The sequence below is a fragment of the Bos grunniens genome, chromosome 7, assembly GCF_055505025.1.
Source record: "Bos grunniens cultivar Pamir isolate PY7600 chromosome 7, Bosgru_T2T1.0, whole genome shotgun sequence".
NCBI classification, from domain to species: domain Eukaryota; kingdom Metazoa; phylum Chordata; class Mammalia; order Artiodactyla; family Bovidae; genus Bos; species Bos grunniens.
Genome location: NC_141171.1, coordinates 22,778,196 through 22,796,507, shown reverse-complemented (window position 1 = coordinate 22,796,507; position 18,312 = coordinate 22,778,196). Strand labels below are relative to the sequence as shown.

At 36.2% G+C, this 18,312-nt stretch overlaps 1 protein-coding gene across 2 annotated transcripts in view; it reads right to left on the bottom strand.

Moving 5' to 3' along the window:
* FNIP1 (folliculin interacting protein 1) overlaps positions 1-18,312 on the bottom strand; it is a 121,451-nt gene that overhangs the window by 56,633 nt on the left and 46,506 nt on the right. For both annotated transcript variants that reach the window (XM_086410449.1, XM_086410450.1), the window contains exons 2-3: positions 16,162-16,288; positions 3,442-3,576 (exon numbers count right to left, since the gene is read on the bottom strand). In XM_086410449.1, coding sequence (XP_086266575.1) covers positions 3,442-3,576; positions 16,162-16,288 — 262 coding nt within the window. The remainder of the gene's footprint in view (positions 1-3,441; positions 3,577-16,161; positions 16,289-18,312) is intronic.

Genomic DNA, 18,312 nt, shown 5'->3' with positions numbered 1-18,312 from the left:
CAGGAGACACAGGAGACCCCGGTTCAGTCCCTGGGTTAGGAAGATACCTGGAGAGGAAAATGCCAACCTACTCCAGTATTCTTGCCTGGAAAATACGAAGGGCAGAGAAGCCTGTCAGCTACAGTCCATACGGTCGCAAAGAGTTGGACACAACTGAGCACACACACACAGTTCCACAGCTCTCACTGCAGTTATTCTACACAATGTTTTAAGTTATTTGACATTGAATAAACTGCTCTGCAGCTTGATTTTCTTCATTTTACACTGTCTTACAGATCTAAGCATACTGTTACATACAGAGTCTTTTTAAGAGGTGCATAGTGTTCTGCTATATGAAAATACTAGTTTATAAGCCAGTTCCCCTTACTGACATACTGACAGGTATTTAAGTCACTTTCTGTTTTCTGCTACTACAAATAGTGCTCAAGTAAATATTCTTAACCATATAGAGTCGGACACGACTGAGCGACTGAACTGAACTGATGCATATGCAATGTTTCTCCAGGACAGATAAAAAGAAGTAGAATTCAATGAACATGCAGAACAGATTTTATCATTCCTACCATGCAAAAACAAGCAACTGCAAAAAGGGTAATTTGGACATATTCTGCATTCTTTAAAAAATACTTATGTTAAACATCAGAATGTCTTGTTTATAAAGAATTCTGTTTTAAAAATTATTTCTTTCAATTATTCTTTAATTGTCCTCATAGGAGTCAAAAAAATCTAAAAACTGACTCAGTCATTGGTTACTATTTAGATACTATAGCAAATACTACTAGTTACCCACCAACCCACCAAATATCTTATTTCTTATTTTCTGAAGTCCAATTTGTTTCAGGGAACCAATGTGCCCTAGTGAAAAAAATTGCATTTCAGAGCCTCCCTTAGAGATAGGTTTAGAGTTGATCTCTATATTCAAAGAGTTAAACCAATGGTTATAGTGGTAGCTTTCAGAACTAGCCATTTATATGTATCCAACACAGTCCTGGTCAATGGAATATAAGTAGAAATCACTGTAGACAGAGATGCTGTAAGAGGACCACAAGCCAACAAGTATGTACCTGTTAGCTCTAAGTAGAGAGATAAGCAAGCCTCAGTCTCTGAGGCCATCCTGAAGCCCATACATTATCATCCCTAGATGGCCTCTCTCCAGACTTGCCATATGTAGAAAATCACTGTTTCACAGGATGACCCAATGCCATTACTAACCAATACAATTATATAATAAAACAAATGATAAGGAAGAGGATCTATAACTAAGATAGCAAATAAGGATCATGTCCAAATTTCACTAAGCTATTCTACCACAGGAAACAAAAAATTAGAGGAGTTTTTAAAAATAATTAAAATATTCTTCTGAAGATAACAATAAAGTGATGAGGACCCCGATTTTACAAGTGGAAGCCAGGGAATAAATATAATGTGATTCTCTTTTACTCTTTTGCTTGTTTACTACCTGCCTTGGGTTCAAAAACCTGTATATTTACATTCTGTCATCTTTCTTAACAGCATCTTCCAATAGCAATCCATTTCATTATACATATTGTTTTTTATATTTGTTTCTATACATTCATTGACATTTTTTCTTAGTGCTGTAGTCTTAATTTTGTTTTAATAAAGGCACAAAGTTATTTAAGGAAAAAAAGTCACTTTTGATATACCTAGGTTACTAAAAGAAGCAACTCATCTATCCTTGGGATTTGGTTAAGACAAAATTTTTTTTTCCAGGCACAGAAGTTTGGGAATTAAGAACAGTTTAGAAAGAGCAGAATAATTTTTTAAATGATGAAGTGGTCTGTTTTTCTTTTAAGATCAACAATGCCAATCTTTCTTGGCAACCTAAATTGCTTCTGGATAATGACAGAAATGAGAATTTTCTCCTACAAGCTCATTTCTGTTACAACGCATCTAACCCATTTTATTTTGACTAAAAATAGTATTTCTTATATTAAGCAAGCTACACAAATTTAAATATCAAAGCATTTATACATTTTAATACAAAAGTAGAAAAGAATCCTCAGGAGGCAAAATTCAGTAAAAATAAACTGGTACCTAAACTTTATAAAACCAGGTATCAATAGCTTGCTATCAAAGGTTCTCTCTACCTGTTCTAATACATATCAAATAGTTATCATGACTGTCACTGATGTGCTATATATTTTAATGTGACATAATCTATAATTAAGGTCATAATTAAGAAAATGTTATTTTCTTTAATTTTTTTTAGAAAGATTTTTTTATTTGAAAGGTCAATTCTTTGTTAAGTACTCACTGCTGAATGCAATAATCTGTAATACCCTGTAAATCAAAGATAACGTTCTACTTACCTGAAATAACATTTTATCAAGTGTAGTGAACTATATATTATAATAATTCAATGCCTTCTTGCTAAAAAAAAAAAAAAAAAAGCAGATTTCCAAGACCATGAACCTACTGTCAGAACATCTGGACATATGACCTGGGAATCGGCACTTAAAAAACTTTAGGAATTTTGTATGCAAAATGAGAATTACAATCACACACTGCTTCAGAGTTTCTACCATCTGGATCCATTTGCTAATACTCATATTTAACTGCATAACATTACAAAGAAAGGAAAGTTTCTACAATTGATCAAATGAGAAAACTTGCAAACTGGCATAAGTATGATGATCCTACATAGCACAGCACTATTAAGAACTTGTTAGGGTGTCATACCTAAGATGGAAGAGGAACAGAGAAGAGCAGAGAGAACGATGTAGTACCTCATAATATCTGGATTTTTATGACTCAAATCTCTTTCACATATACCATTATGGTGATGTCGTATAAGGGTTAGTTTCTATCTAGACACAATTACCTAAACAATTTAAAAATCCAGGATTCTATTTTAGTACTGCTAAATATACCTATGCTTCATTCATGCAAGCCTGAATGACACAAATAAATTCACATTAGATGACATTTGCTTAGTTTGATCTTATGTGAAATAAAACAACTTGTTGTTTAGTCGCTAAATCATAAGTTTATAGAGAAGTTCCTATGTAGTCAACTGGCTGGTTAATTCTATATTTTAAAAGAAGAGCCACATTAATTTTCAAGAATGAAAACATATTTCATACCAAAGCTGAACTCTATTATTTTATATTTACCCTAATATTTCAGTAATTTAAAAGTACATAAAGTAAGAAATGATTCTGATGGTCTAAAAAATATGAAATGGGAAATAAAGAGGAGAAAATACCCCTGGCTACATGTGCCTGAAGCTCTCTATACTTCCCCTATCCTATCAAAGTTCATAAACTTATTTAATTATCTGTCTCTCCAGCTATACTACAAGCTCCAGAAGGGTAAGGACTAGTCCCAGTTATATCCTCAGTCCCAAGGATGATACACAACACACTGTAGGTACTCAAAAACATTTGTGAATAAATAAATAAACGGCATCAGCGATCTTACCTGATACTTAGGACACTGGTCTTTCACATCTGAAGATGAAGTCATGGAACTGTCTAGAGAGGAAGAACTGTCTCCTCCAGGTTTCAGCTGGCAGCATTTCCCAAAGACTTTAACTTGAGCGTCGCTACAGAGCTTCTGAAATGGAAACATTATTCCCATTCGTATTTTAACATACGTTCCACCATATTTAAATTACAGCATAAAAATTTTTGGAAAAACCAAGGATGAAACAATGTAAAATAATATAGCTATAACATTATGGTTAATTGCATTTTACTGTATTTTCTCCATAACAGTTTTCTATTCTTTGTCTCATAACTATGATAATATTTGTGGAGTTTGTTTTTTTTTTTTACTGTATTTTTCTCATAAAAATTATTAAACCAGGAGAACTTTTCTATATTATAATGGTCTACACAATGCTCATTGCTAGGGACTTAATTATATACTGCAGCAGTTTTCAAACTATTTGATCTCAAAAACCTCTTCATGCTCTTAAAAACTGTTTAGAATCCCAAAGGCATTTTTGTTTATGTGACAATATATTTACCAGTATTGTCCCATATTGGAAGTAAAAAGAGAAAATTTAAATATTTATAAGTTTATTTAATTATAACAATATATCCATTATAAGCTAATGTAAGTAACATATTTTTATGGAAACAAATTTGGAAGATGTAGGAATCGTTAGAGAAATGCAAAGGAGACATATTTTAACGTATGTACATATATATGTGGGCTTCTCTGGTGGTTCAGTGGTAAAGAACCTGCCTGCCAATGCAGGAAACATGGGTTTGATCCCTGGGTCAGGAAGATCTCCTAGAAAAGGAATTGGTTAACTCACTCCAGTGTTCTTGCCTTGGAAACCCGATGGACAGAGATGCCTGAGGGCTATAGTCCATGGGGTCGCAAAGAGACAAACATGACTAAGTGACTGAGCACACACATATATATGTAAGTCTAAACTTTTGAAATAAGAATGTATCCACGTATTGGACAGTTATATTTTCAGTCAGAGCTGAGGTTAGGACCATAAGGTTGTACTGTCTAGTATGGAAAAAGAATGTATTTCAATTTTTTGCTTTATTCATCTTATTTTCCTATCCCTCCACAATAGGTTCTAGAGCTTTCAGTACTCATAACTACCAAAGTTGCAATCTACCAAGGTCCTTGATACTCCTAAAAGAATTGAAATATTAATCACAGTTACCAATTGTTTATTCTTCAAACCCAGCTGGCCTAACTTATCTACTATTGCAAACCACCATTTATCAGTCAACAAAACCGGTGGCTCAGAAGGTAAAGAATCTGCCTGCAATGCAGGAAACCTGAGTTCAATCCCTGGGTCAGGAAGATCCCTTAGAGAAGGGAATGGCAACCCACTCCAGTATTCTTGCCTAGAGAATCCCATGGACAGTCTAAGTGACTAACACTTTCACTTTTGGGGGCTTCCCAAGTTGACACTAGAGGTAAAGAACCCACCTACCAAGGCAAGAGACATAAGATATGTGGGTTTGATCCCTGCATCAGGAAGATGCCCTGGAGGAGGAAATGGCAAACCACTCCAGTATTCTTGCCTGGAGAGTCCCATGGACAGAGGAGCCTAGTGGGCTACAGTCCATGAGGTCGCAGAGTCAGACGCCACTGAAAGTGACTTAGCACACATACAATAGTAGTAGAGTACTATGTGTACCAGTACTAGACAAAAGAAGTGAATAAAACAGTTCTTTTCCTTGTAGAACTAAAAATCTAACAGACGAAAGAGACATTTAACAAACAGCTAGACAACTTAGTATAATTAAATATATATTTCAAATATGTCTAATAAAAGTAATAATAATGATAGCAAATGCTAACTCATATAGCACCTAGTATTTGATCAGGTCTTATTCTGTTTTACATGTATCTACTCTTTTATTCCTCACAATTCTATGAAGTAGGTACTAATACTAATCCCATTTTACAGATGAAGCTGTTAAAGAGCAACAATGTTTATATAAACTTTCCAAGAAAGAACTTAAGTTAATCTAGGCAAATCAAGGAAGTGACATTTAAACTGGGACTACAAAAAAGCATTGGAGTTAAAGTGAAAGAAGAATGAGAGGTCAAGAAAGACATTCCAAGCTGAGGTAACTATGTATGTCCAGTCTCTTAATCAAAAAGCAATTTGCTAGAGGCAAGAAAGGGACAAACGTACACGAATTCCAAGACTAAGGTTAATGTCTACTGATGCTAGAAGGTTAATGTCTACTGTGCCATGTCCCCTCACTAGACCATCTTACAATGAAGTTGCTGCTGTTTAGTTTCAAAAAAGTTATAACTTCAGAATGGGAAAGAGAAAAGATACTGTATAGCTAGGAAGTTGATGGGAGAAAGGTGTGTGTGTGAGAGCGAGCGAGCTTTTACGTATATATCTATGCACAATATCTTATCTTCTCTACAACAGGATAATGAAACTAAGTCAGAATTTACATACAATATACCTTTCCCAACGTTCAATGTGTATCTGCGTTATACATTAACCAGATTCCCTCAAGGTAGGAGGATGCAATCAACCTTTGAAAAATAGTCCCTTTCTTCTGATGCCAGCACTGTAATTTTTAAGATTATTATTTCTTTCTCATCTTGTACAGGGGATCACACTGACTAAAGGCTCATTCTATGCATTCATACCTGTCTCTACAAAAATCTCTGATGAAGTTTATAATTTTAACTTGCCAATATGATACATGATTATCTCGAAAATGTTTAAGAGCTGACCAGTGGAACAATTCTCAAAATTTTTGAAAATCTGTCTCCCAGGTTAAAATCCCCAACTTGGCTCAAATAAAATTCTCTTTATTTCTTCTTGACTATTAACTAAATTTTCATTGACACAAAGAAATCTAGGTCCCACTCTGTCCTTAACTACTCTTTTCCCCACTTCATACACTGCCAGTAAGTAAAATCATTTTTATTGGTTTACTATTGTCCTTCCAGTATTCTTTTTTCAAATATAAGCGTATTCTTTTTCCTCTTCTCTTTCAGAAAAAGTGATTCAGTTCCGCCCTTGCTTTATTTTCCACTAATATCATAGAGAATCATTTCATCTATCTTTAGAAATGCTTCCTCATTCTGTTTTAAATACAGCTGCATAGTATTCCAGTGTGGAAATATACTACAGCTTATTTAACCAGTCATCTGTTAATGACATTGCCAATGGAACTGCTGGGTCAAAACATAAATACATAAAATTTTGGTAGATATTGCCAGATTATCCTCCATGGATATCATTTCACTCACTTCAACAGCAAAATACTGTCACTAAATAATTGGGTTTTTCCCAATCTGAAAGAAAAGAACTAAAATCACAATACAGTTTTTATTTTCATTTCCTTGTGAAAAAGAGGAAGAATCTTATTGAACGTGTGATGCCATCTGTATGTGAACTCCCTGCTCTCATCCTTCACCCAGTTTTCTACTGAGCAGTTCTCCTGTCTTGATTGATAGGAATTCTTTATATAAAAACATTACCAGCTGGTCTTATATCCCATAAAAGTGTTTTCCCAGGATATCATGTGTCTTTTAATTTTCCTTATGGTAAGTTTTTTCCTTTTTCACTTGTTTGCCTTTACTCTGTTTTGTTCATCATCCAAGTTACTTCCTTTTCTATCAGGTTGTCAAATTTATAAGCCTTTTACTTATGGCTTCTGCATTTTGAATAATAGCTAAAAGGTGTTTTCCACTCCAAAGATACATAGGAACTCATGTTTTCTTTGGTAATGTTCGTTTTATTTTTTACATTTAAATGTTTGATACACTTGAGACATGAATCTAAGTTGATTTCTCTTGTATCCGGCTAATTATCTCAATACCATTTATTAATCTTTACCCTACTGATTCAAGGATGCCTTTATCGTATATTAAATTCCTACATGGATTTAATCTATCTGATCTTTTATTTCCATTAGTCTGTTGGTCTATTTATGCTCCAATAAAATATTGTTTTAATTATTGAGACTTTATAATGTATTTTTCAAATCTGGTAGAATTAACTCAACCTTACAACTCTTCTTTTTCAGTTTTCCAACTTATTATTGCTATTTTTTTCCCTTTGAACTTTAGAATCTGCTGTCTAGTTCCAGATATGACCACCCGCCAATAATATTAATAGTTAAGGTTGGCATTTTTATTGAGATACATTTTTTAAAAAGCAACTTAGAACAGAGAGCGTTATAACCAAAAGTACATTACCCAGAAACATATTTTGCCTTTTTATTTGTTCAAGCTTTTATGTACTTCAGGAGATTTAAAGTTTTAAACATAAAGATTTTGTTAACTTTATGCAAAGGCACTTTCAAAAATTGCTGTTTTAAATGAAGCTTAGATTCCTTCATACTTACAATTGGAAGTTATCTGCATATACTGAGTTCACTGATTTCTGTATATCAACACTGAAGAAGATTCAATAACCTAACCAAATCCTATGTTCTAAATCTGGAATCACAATCACGATTCAACTATTGGCACTTGTACAGTTTCAGTGTGCAAAACTCTGACATATTAAAATTTATATTCACCTTTCCAAAGATACGTGAGCCTGCGAATGTGAAGGCTGAAACATGAGTTAATGCAACTTCACTGGCAGTACATAAAAAAGCATTAGATTATTACCATAAAAACAATGTCCAGGATAAAGATAGTAGCATACGATCAACTCACACTTGATCCATCTGCCTATATCAGTGTTCAAAGAAACCACTTCACACTTCAACTAGATGATGAATAAGGTCTGAGGATCAAATGTAAAAAAATAAAAATAGACTTTTACAAACACGTGAACTCTCTGGATTAAATCCACTGAATATCTGACTCATTTGTCACAGAATATAACAGAGCTGGAATGAAAAAATGTTCTGAGAAAGTTATACATTAATAAAATTTTATTTCAGCATTTTAAGACAATCAGGAAGCTGCTGATGCCCAAACTATCACATCATTATGCACAGACCCAGATATCGTGTAAAAAGTTCAAAATTATCATTTACATCACACTCTTTGCCTATACAGAACTCATAATTTAAAGCTTTTTTTCCCAGTAGATGAAAAAAAAATACTTAATGATTCCAACAGCTCACAATCTGGGGGGGGGGGGGGAACATGCTCTCTGGTGTTCAAAAGGAATATATAAAATCTTCATGAAAGTATTTATAGGATTTTGATAATAAACTTCCTAACTTATAACCTACATGCAGGTCAGGAAGCAACAGTCAGAACTGGACATGGAACAACAGACTGGTTCCAAATAGGAGAAGGAGTTCGTCAAGGCTGTATATTGTCACCCTGCTTATTTAACTTATATGCAGAGTACATCATGAGAAACACTGGGCTGGAAGAAGCACAAGCTGGAATCAAGATTCCTGGGAGGAATGTTGGCTTAAAGCTCAACATTCAGAAAACAAAGATCATGGCATCTGGTCCATCACTTCATGGGAAATAGATGGGCAAACAGTGGAAACAGTGTCAGACTTTATTTTGGGGGGCTCCAAAATCACTACAGATGGTGACTTCGGCCATTAAAAGAAATTAAAAGACATTTACTCCCTGGAAGGAGAGTTATGACCAACCTAGATAGCATATTAAAAAGCAGAGATATTACTTTGTCATCAAAGGTCCATCTAGTCAAGGCTATGGTTTTTCCTGTGGTCATGTATGGATGTGAGAGTTGGACTGTGAAAAAAGTCGAGTGCCAAAGAATTGATGCTTTTGAACTGTGATGTTGGAGAAGACTCTTGGGAGTCCCTTGGACTGCGAGGAGATCCAACCACTCCATCCTAAAGGAGATCAGTCCTGGGTGTTCATTGGAAAGACATGTTGAAGATGAAACTCCAGTACTTTGGCCACCTCAAGAGAAGAGTTGACTCATTGGAAAAGACTCTGATGCTGGGAGGGACTGGAGGCAGGAGGAGAAGGGGACGACAGAGGATGAGATGGCTGGATGGCATCACCAACTCGATGCACCTGAGTTCGAGTCAACTCGGGGAGTTGGTGATGGATAGGGAGGCCTGGCGTGCTGCAATTCGCAAAGAGTCAGACACGACTGAGCGATTGAACTAAACTGTACTTATGATTAAAGCTGATCAAAAATATGTACTGAATAATTAACACATGTGAGGCAGGGTGCAGTTTAGGAAGCAAAGGTGAATAACAGACAAATTTTTTACTTTTTTTTGTTTGTGATTTAAAAACAAATACAGCTATGACACAGAAGTCTATGAAAGGCTATCAATATAAACAAAGGACCAAGAGAATTCTGATGTAGGAGAAAAGATATATACCTGGAGCAATCAGAAAGGATTCATAAAATGGTGATAAAATAAACCCGAAAAAGGGCAGATCTTCATCTAGGATGACAGCACATAAGATGAGGATATATAAAACAAATGAGACTGCAAGCACTCAAGGCTGTTTGATTTCTAGTCACTGATGAGCCTAGACCAAAGTTCAAAAAGAAGAAGCAGGCATATAAGAAAATTTCAGAAGAATGAATGCACAGTATGAGATTAGAGCCAGTAGACAGACTGAGAAACATAGAGACTCAGAGATAAGGCCAAGAAGAGATACTGAAGAGAGACAAAGGAGAGACAGATGAGACACTGAGGAGAGCCCGAGAGACAGTGAGGCAGAGAAACTAAAAGACACAAAGACACACTGAGAAGAATCAAAAAAAAAAAAAAAAGAGAGACAGAGACAGAAAAAGACAGGACATATATACAAGAAAGTAAAAGGATAATCATATATTTGGCGTTGGGTAATGAGACTTTGTGAAGACTTGCAGGGAAAGAAAAAGAGCTAACCAAAAGAGAAGAAGGAGATAGAAGACTAATGAGACTAATGAAGCATCATCTCAGAAAAGGTGGGCAGGAAGGGTTCAAGAAACAGCATGAAAAGAAGATTCATAATGATGTTTAAAACAGAAAGGAAGAATGCTACAGTAACACAACGAGTAGCATTAATCAAGAGAAACAGTAAAGAAGAGGTCATATCCTTCAATTTAATGGAACATCATCAAGAACACACAAAAAAATTCAATAAATATTTGCTAAAGAAATAATAAAGAGTATTAATTAATCAATCACTGTCAACCTTAAAAGTCTTAGACAAGTTCTGCTGACCTATTAGCATTCTAAATACAAAGACGACATGCTTATCACATTTGCAGCTAGACTTAGATTTCAACTGTCTGCTTGACCATCTACAGCTTTGACTCTTAGGCATCTCAGTTCAGTTCAGTTCAGTCGCTTAGTTGTGTCCAACTCTTTGCAACCCCATGAACTGCAGCACGCCAGGCTTCCCTGTCCATCACCAACTCCCAGAGTCCACCCACACCCATGTCCATTCAGTCGGTGATGCCATCCAACCATCTCATCCTCTGTTGTCCCCTTCTCCTTCTGCCCTCAATCTTTCCCAACATCAGGGTCTTTTCAAATGAGTCATCTCTTCGCATCAGGTGGCCAAAGTATTGGAGTTTCAGCTTCAACATCAGTCCTTCCAGTGAACACCCAGGACTGATCTCCTTTAGGATGGCCTGGTTGGATCTCCTTGCAGTCCAAGGGACTCTCAACAGTCTTCTCCAACACCACAGTTCAAAAGCATCAATTCTTTGGTGCTCAGCTTTCTCTATAGTCCAATTCTCATATCCATACGTGACCACTGGAAAAACCATAGCCTTGACTACACAGACCTTTGTTGACAAAGTAAGGTCTCTGCTTTTTAATATGCTATCTAGGTTAGTCATAACTTTCCTTCCAAGGAGTAAGCATCTTGTAATTTCATGGCTGCAATCACCATCTGCAGTGATTTTGGAGCCCAGAAAAATAAAGTCAGCCACTGTTTCCACTGTTTCCCCATCGATTTGCCATGAAGTGATGGGACCGGATGCCATGATCTTACTTTTCTGAAAGTTGAGCTTTAAGCCAACTTTTTCACTCTCCTCCTTCACTTTCATCAAGAGACTCTTTAGTTCTTCATTTTCTGCCATAAGCGTGGTATCATCTGCATATCTGAGGTTATTGATATTTCTCCTGGCGATCTTGATTCCAGCTTGTGCTTCCTCCAGCGCAGTGTTTCTCATGATGTACTCTGCATATAAGTTAAATAAGCAGGGTGACAATATACAGCCTTGACGTACTCCTTTACCTATTTGGAACCACTCTGTTGTTCCATGTCCAGTTCTAACTGGTGCTTTCTGACCTGCATAGAGGTTTCTCAAGAGGCAGGTCAGGTGGTCAGGTATTCCCATCTCTTTAAGAATTTTCCACAGTTTATTGTGATCCACACAGTCAAAGGCTTTGGCTCTCACTACTCAGCTATTCAACCATTTTGGTTGAATTCACCATACACTTCCTTCTCCCTCATTCCTCCCAAAGCCAACATGGAGGTTTTTTCACTATATTTAAAAAACTGACATATAAGTGACAACAGAATTATATTCAATTCAGATGTATGACATAATGATGATGCAGTGGTTTGTATACATTATGAAAAGATCTCTACGATAAGTCTAGTTAATTTCTCCAAAGAAGACATACAGATGGCTAACAAACACGTGAAAAGATGCTCAACATCACTATCAGAGAAATGCAAATCAAAACCACAATGAGGTACCATCTCACGCTGGTCAGAATGGCTGCTATCAAAAAGTCTACAAACAATAAATGCTGGAGAAGGTGTGGAGAAAAGGGAACCCTCTTACACTGTTGGTGAGAATGCAAACTAGCACAGTAACTATGAAGAACATGTGGAGATTCCTTAAAAAACTGGAAAAAGAACTGCCATATGACCCAGCAATCCCACTGCTGGGCATACACACCGAGGAAACCAGAATTGAAAGAGACATGTGTACCCCAATGTTCATCACAGCACTGTTTACAATAGCTAGGACATGGAAGCAACCTAGATGTCCATCAGCAGACGAATGGATAAGAAAGCTGTGGTACACACACACAATGGAATATTACTCAGCTACTAAAAAGAACGCATCTGAGTCAGTTCTAATGAGGTGGATGAAACTGGAGCTTATTATATAGAGTGAAGTAAATCAGAAAGAAAAACACCAGTATATTAACACATATATATTTTTAAATTTAAAAAGATGGTAATGACGACCCTATATGCAAGACAGGAAAAGAGACACAGATGTAAAGAACAGACTTTTGGACTCTGTGGGAGAAGGGGAGAGTAGGATGATTTGAGAGAATAGCATTGAAACATGTACATTACCATATGTGAAACAGATGACCAGTCCAAGTTTGATGCATGAAACGGCACTCAAAGCCAGTGCACTGGCACAACCCAGAGGGATGGGATGGGGAAGGAGATGGAAAGGGGTTTCGGGATGGGGGGACACATGTACACCCATGGCTGATTCATGTCAATGTATGGCAATAACCACCACAATATTGTAAAGTAATTAGCCTCCAATTAAAATTAATTAAAAAATATAAGTCTAGTTAACATCCATCATTATGCATAGTTTTAAAAATTTTTCCTGTTATGTGATCTTTTACATTTTAGCAACTTTCAAATATACAATATAGTGTCATTAACTACAGTGATCACGATGTATGTTATAGCCCCATGACTTATTTATTTTATAACTGGAAATTTGTACATTTTCATGCCCCTTCACTCATTTTCCCTGCTCCCCACACCCTGTCTCTTGCAACAACCTATTTGTTCTCTGTATCTGTTAGTTTTTTTTATGTTCCACCTATAAGTGAGATCATACAGAATTGCCTTTCTGTGTCTGACTTCTTCCACTTAGCATAATGGCCTCAAGGTCTATCCATGTTAACAAAAACAGCAAGGCTTCCTTTTTTTTATGGCTGAATTATATTTTTATTCATTCATCCATTAGTGGGTGCTTAAGCTTCATCCATGTCTTGGGTATTATAAATAATGCTGCAATAAACATGAGAGTGCAATGCACATATCTTTTCAGGTTAGTGTTCTTATTTTCTTCTGGTAAATACACAGAAGCAGAACTGCTGAACCATGTGGCACATGTATTTTCAGTTTTCTAAGGGACCTCCCCTCATTGTTTTCAATTGTGGCTACACCAATTTCCACACCCACAAATAGTGTACAGGGGTTCCCTTTTCTCCACATCCTCGTCAACATTTGTCATTTCTTGTCTTTTCGGTAATAGTCATCTGACAAGATGATACATCACTGTGGTTTTTATTTCCCCGATTATTAGATGCTGAGCACCTTTTCATGTATCTGCTGGTCAACTCTGCCTTCTTCGGAAACTGTCCATTCAGATCTTCAGCTCACTTTTCAATTACATTGTTTGTTTTCTGCTACTGAGTTACATGAATTCTTCAATATATACTTGATATTAACCCCTTATCTGATATATGATTTACAAATATTTTCTCCCATTTGGTACAGTCTTTTCATTTTGTTGATGGTTTCCTCTGTTGTGTGAAAGCGTTTTAGTTTGATGTAGTCTCATTTGTTAATTTTTACTTTTGTCATCTTCACTATCGGTCTCATATCCAAAAAAAAAATCACAGCAAAGACAATGTCAAGGAATTTACTGCTTGTTTTATTCTAGGGGTTTTATGGTTTTAGGTCTTATATTTAACTCTTTAATCCATTTTGAGCTAGTTTTTGTGTACAGTATTAGACAGCAATCTAGTTTCATTCTTTTGCATGTGGCTGTCCAGTTTTCCAGCATCATTTATTGAAGAGACTATCCTATCCCACTGTATAGTTCTTGGCTCCTTTGCTGTAAGTTAATTGACCACATATGTGTGAATCTATTTCTGGACTCTCTACCAAAGTGACTTTTTGGAACATAAAGCAGATGCCTACAATGGTTTCCCTTTGCACAGGATATAATCTAAACTTCTAACTCAAAGACCTGTAAGGCCCTAAATACTCTGGCTCCTATTCTACCTCTCTCCAATTTCATCTCTCAACTAAGTTACATACTACTTTACTATCATTCCAGCCAGACTGGTCTTGTTTTACATCCTTCAATTTACTGAGCTCCTAAGTTAATCTGTAAAATGCATTTGCTGATTCTACTAAAAGGAATACTCATCTCCTATACCATGCCTTCAATTTCTTCAGATCCCAAGTTGAATGTCACTTCTTCACTGAGACCTTCCTTAATACTCCTACACCCAAACTGATAAGAAATAGGTTCCTTCCTGTGGAATCTCGTAAGAATTCTGTATGTTTCTTTCACAGCTGTTATCATTGTTGTTGTTGTTTAGTCTCTCAGTTGTGTCCAATCCTTGGCGACCCCATGGCCAAGGACCCCATACAGCACACCAGGCCTCCCTGTTCTTCACCATCTCCCACAGTTTGTCCAAGTTCATGTCCATTGCATCAGTGATGCCATACAACCATCTCGTTCTCTGCTGCTCTCTTCTCCTTTTGCCTTCAATCATTCCCAGCATCAGAGACGTTTCCAATGAGAAGGCTGTTCTCATCAGATGACCCAAATACTGGAGCTTCACCATCAGTCCTTCCAATGAGTATACAGGGTTGATTTCCCTGTGGAATTATTTATTTGTTCAATCTTTACCTCTGCAAGAATGTCTAATTGCAGGCAACAAGAGAGGTAGAGACATAAATCTCCAAATGCCCAAAGCTTTGTAGATACTTAGTTATCTGCACAACTAAATAATACTTTAAGAAAATGTTGCAATTTTTTTTGTCAGACTGAAAAAAAAAATCCAGATAACAGCTAAGAAATCTAAACAAAGCACAATCTCCAGAAAACTAAATGTGTTACTGATCAGAGGAACATCATAAAACCTGACAATCAAAATAACTCAAAAATTACCAAGTACTTATTACATGCCACTTAAATAGACCATGAAGATGCTATTATAAATAAGACAATAGATCACAAGCAATAAATCAGATTTTTCTAAGAACACAAAACCTCAAGTACAAACTCCCAAGTAGCTGTATGCCTATTAAAAAATAACTCTTTGTCTATTATAAGTCAATTCTATTGGTAGAAAAATCTTTCCCAAAGTGTTCTGCTTTGAGTTGTTTACTGAAATGTTAATGAAAATTGTCAATTTAGGGGAGGAGAGAAAAGACAGTTCCAGGCTTCCATTTCCAGATTACAGATCCAGGGGATGGAGAGTCCTTATGCCTGAAAGGGTAACAAAAGTAGCAGTAGCAAAATGACAGCAATCACTTGCATTTACTTGGATGACTAAGTGAATGGCCATGTACTCCTGCTAAACTAGTCATAAAATATTTCAAAATATGATATTCAAAGTCAACAGAATAGACATTCTTGCTACTGCTGTATAGAATGGGGAAATATGATGCACTAGGGCCTAAGATTTAACTTGCTTTATACCTTCAGACAAATAATGTCACCTCTCTGGTCACACTTTCTACAGCTATATAAGATGGGAGATTTGTACAGGTCCTCTTTAAGAATCCCTGTAGCTCTAGTCATATCTCACAATAGCAGTATATAAGTAAATGTCAAACTAAAATTTTCTCTGGTACTAGACCAATGCAAATAAGGCAAATATTTTTTCCTTTAAAAATTCTCAAAATCGGTGCTCTAAACTTTAATAACATGCTAAAATGTTGTATATTGACAAATAAAAAGTACCATAATTGAAATTTGACCCACTCTTTCTTGAATTAGAATATTTGGCATTAAACTTGAACCAAACCAATAACAATGCTCACCGATACTGATATGTCCTCATTTTTTCTCTTAACACTGGAGTCAAACAGGACATTTCTCCCTCGTCTTTCACAGTCTTGATATACAATCAGTCGAATCTGGCTTGGATCAAACTCTGGCAAAGGCCAACTTTAAAGAAAAATAAAGATTCATTAGAATTAGTTTAATAAATATTCCACATAAACACCTGGAAATAATAACCGAAACCCAAAGTTGTAGTACTGCTGCTCAAGGTAATACAGAAGATCTTTATATAAAATACTACCATTTAGTTTAGGGTTGAAAATTTACACAGCTGTGGCACTTTAGGTTAAAAAGAAAGAATAGCTGTGGCAAGTATCATTCAGTGTATATAAAATATAGTCATCCCATATGAATCTAAATATAGCTAATAAAAATATGTAAAAACATTTACTATAATAAAAATATATACTTATTTCATGGCATGGACTCAGATGGCATAAGATTAATAATCCTTAAATACTTTTGTTACTGTTTCTTTAATATGGAAATGAAAAAAACAGATCCAGTTTTCAGTTTAAATAACAAAAACTAATTACTTATAAAACAAAAACAAGTAAAAAGGTGGTGAACATCCAAATGGGATAGAAATTCCTCATGTATATTTGATACGAGTGAAAATGGCATAATCTTTTCGGAGAATAGGTTTTAAAATATATACACTAATTAGACAACATCTAGTAAAAATGAAGTTGACCCAGCAATTCTATTCCAGAAAAGTATGCCATTATACAAGAATGTTCAGAGCAGCACTGTTCATAATAGTTGAAAACTGCAAACTATTCATATACTTACCAACAGAATGGGTAAATATTCATACTATGAAATACTACACAACAAACATAACGAATGAACCTCAGTTGCAGGCAGAAACATAGACCATGAGCAAAAGAAATTAAAACAATTACACACATACACACAGTAGTGTATTTTGCCATTTATCAGTTCAGTTCAGTTCAGTTCGGTCGCTCAGTCGTGTCCGACTCTTCGAGACCCCGTGAATCACAGCACGCCAGGCCTCCCTGTCCATCACCAACTCCCGGAGTTCACTCAGACTCACGTCCATCGAGTTAGTGATGCCATCCAGCCATCTCATCCTCTGTCGTCCCCTTCTCCTCCTGCCCCCAATCCCTCCCAGCATCAGAGTCTTTTCCAATGAGTCAACTCTTCACATGAGGTGGCCAAAGTACTGGAGTTTCAGCTTTAGCATCATTCCTTCCAAAGAAATCCCAGGGCTGATCTCCTTCAGAATGGACTGGTTGGATCTCCTTGCAGTCCAAGGGACTCTCAAGAGTCTTCTCCAACACCACAGTTCAAAAGCATCAATTCTTTCGGTGCTCAGCTTTCTTCACAGTCCAACTCTCACATCCATACATGACCACAGGAAAAACCATAGCCTTGACTAGACGGACCTTTGTTGGCAAAGTAATGTCTCTGCTTTTCAATTTGCCATTTATAGAAAGATTCACATCAAGTAAAGCTTTATCAAGTGATGCACATTTAGTTTTTAAAACTATCATGAAAACAAAAGAAATGATGGCTTCAAAAGCTTGGAGAGTGGTTATAGCTCAGAGTTAGGTGAGGGCAGTGAGATTTCACCAGGAAGGGACATACCATGAGGACTGGGGCACTGATGATGTTCTATTTTTGACCAGATAATGTTTACACAGATACAGTATCAAAAAGAAAAAAGAAAAATGCCACTGCATTTGTCCTGTGTGCTTTTATACAGGCATTGTATTTCACAACTTAAAAAACTAATGGAATGAGTGAGATAAGGAGAGGAAAAGGGAGAAAACAATGAATTGTATGACAGAGACACCAATCTAGTAAACTGCATGCACTACAACTTACAGGACGGCTGCCAAGCAAGAAGAGGATTGTGATTCCAGGAGCTGCCTATTGTAAGTTAGGCTAAGTGGTCAATTCCTCACAATTCATCAGTCACAGCTTTTGATTACATTCCTTCATTTCCTTAAGAGAACCTCAACCCTAATCCTAGTACTTCCCTGGTGGCTCAGTGGTAAACAATTCGCCTGCCAATGCAGGTTCAATCCTGAGTTAGGAAGATCCCCGAGAAAAGGAAATGGCCCACTCCAGTATTCTTGCCTGAGAAATTCCCCATGGACAGA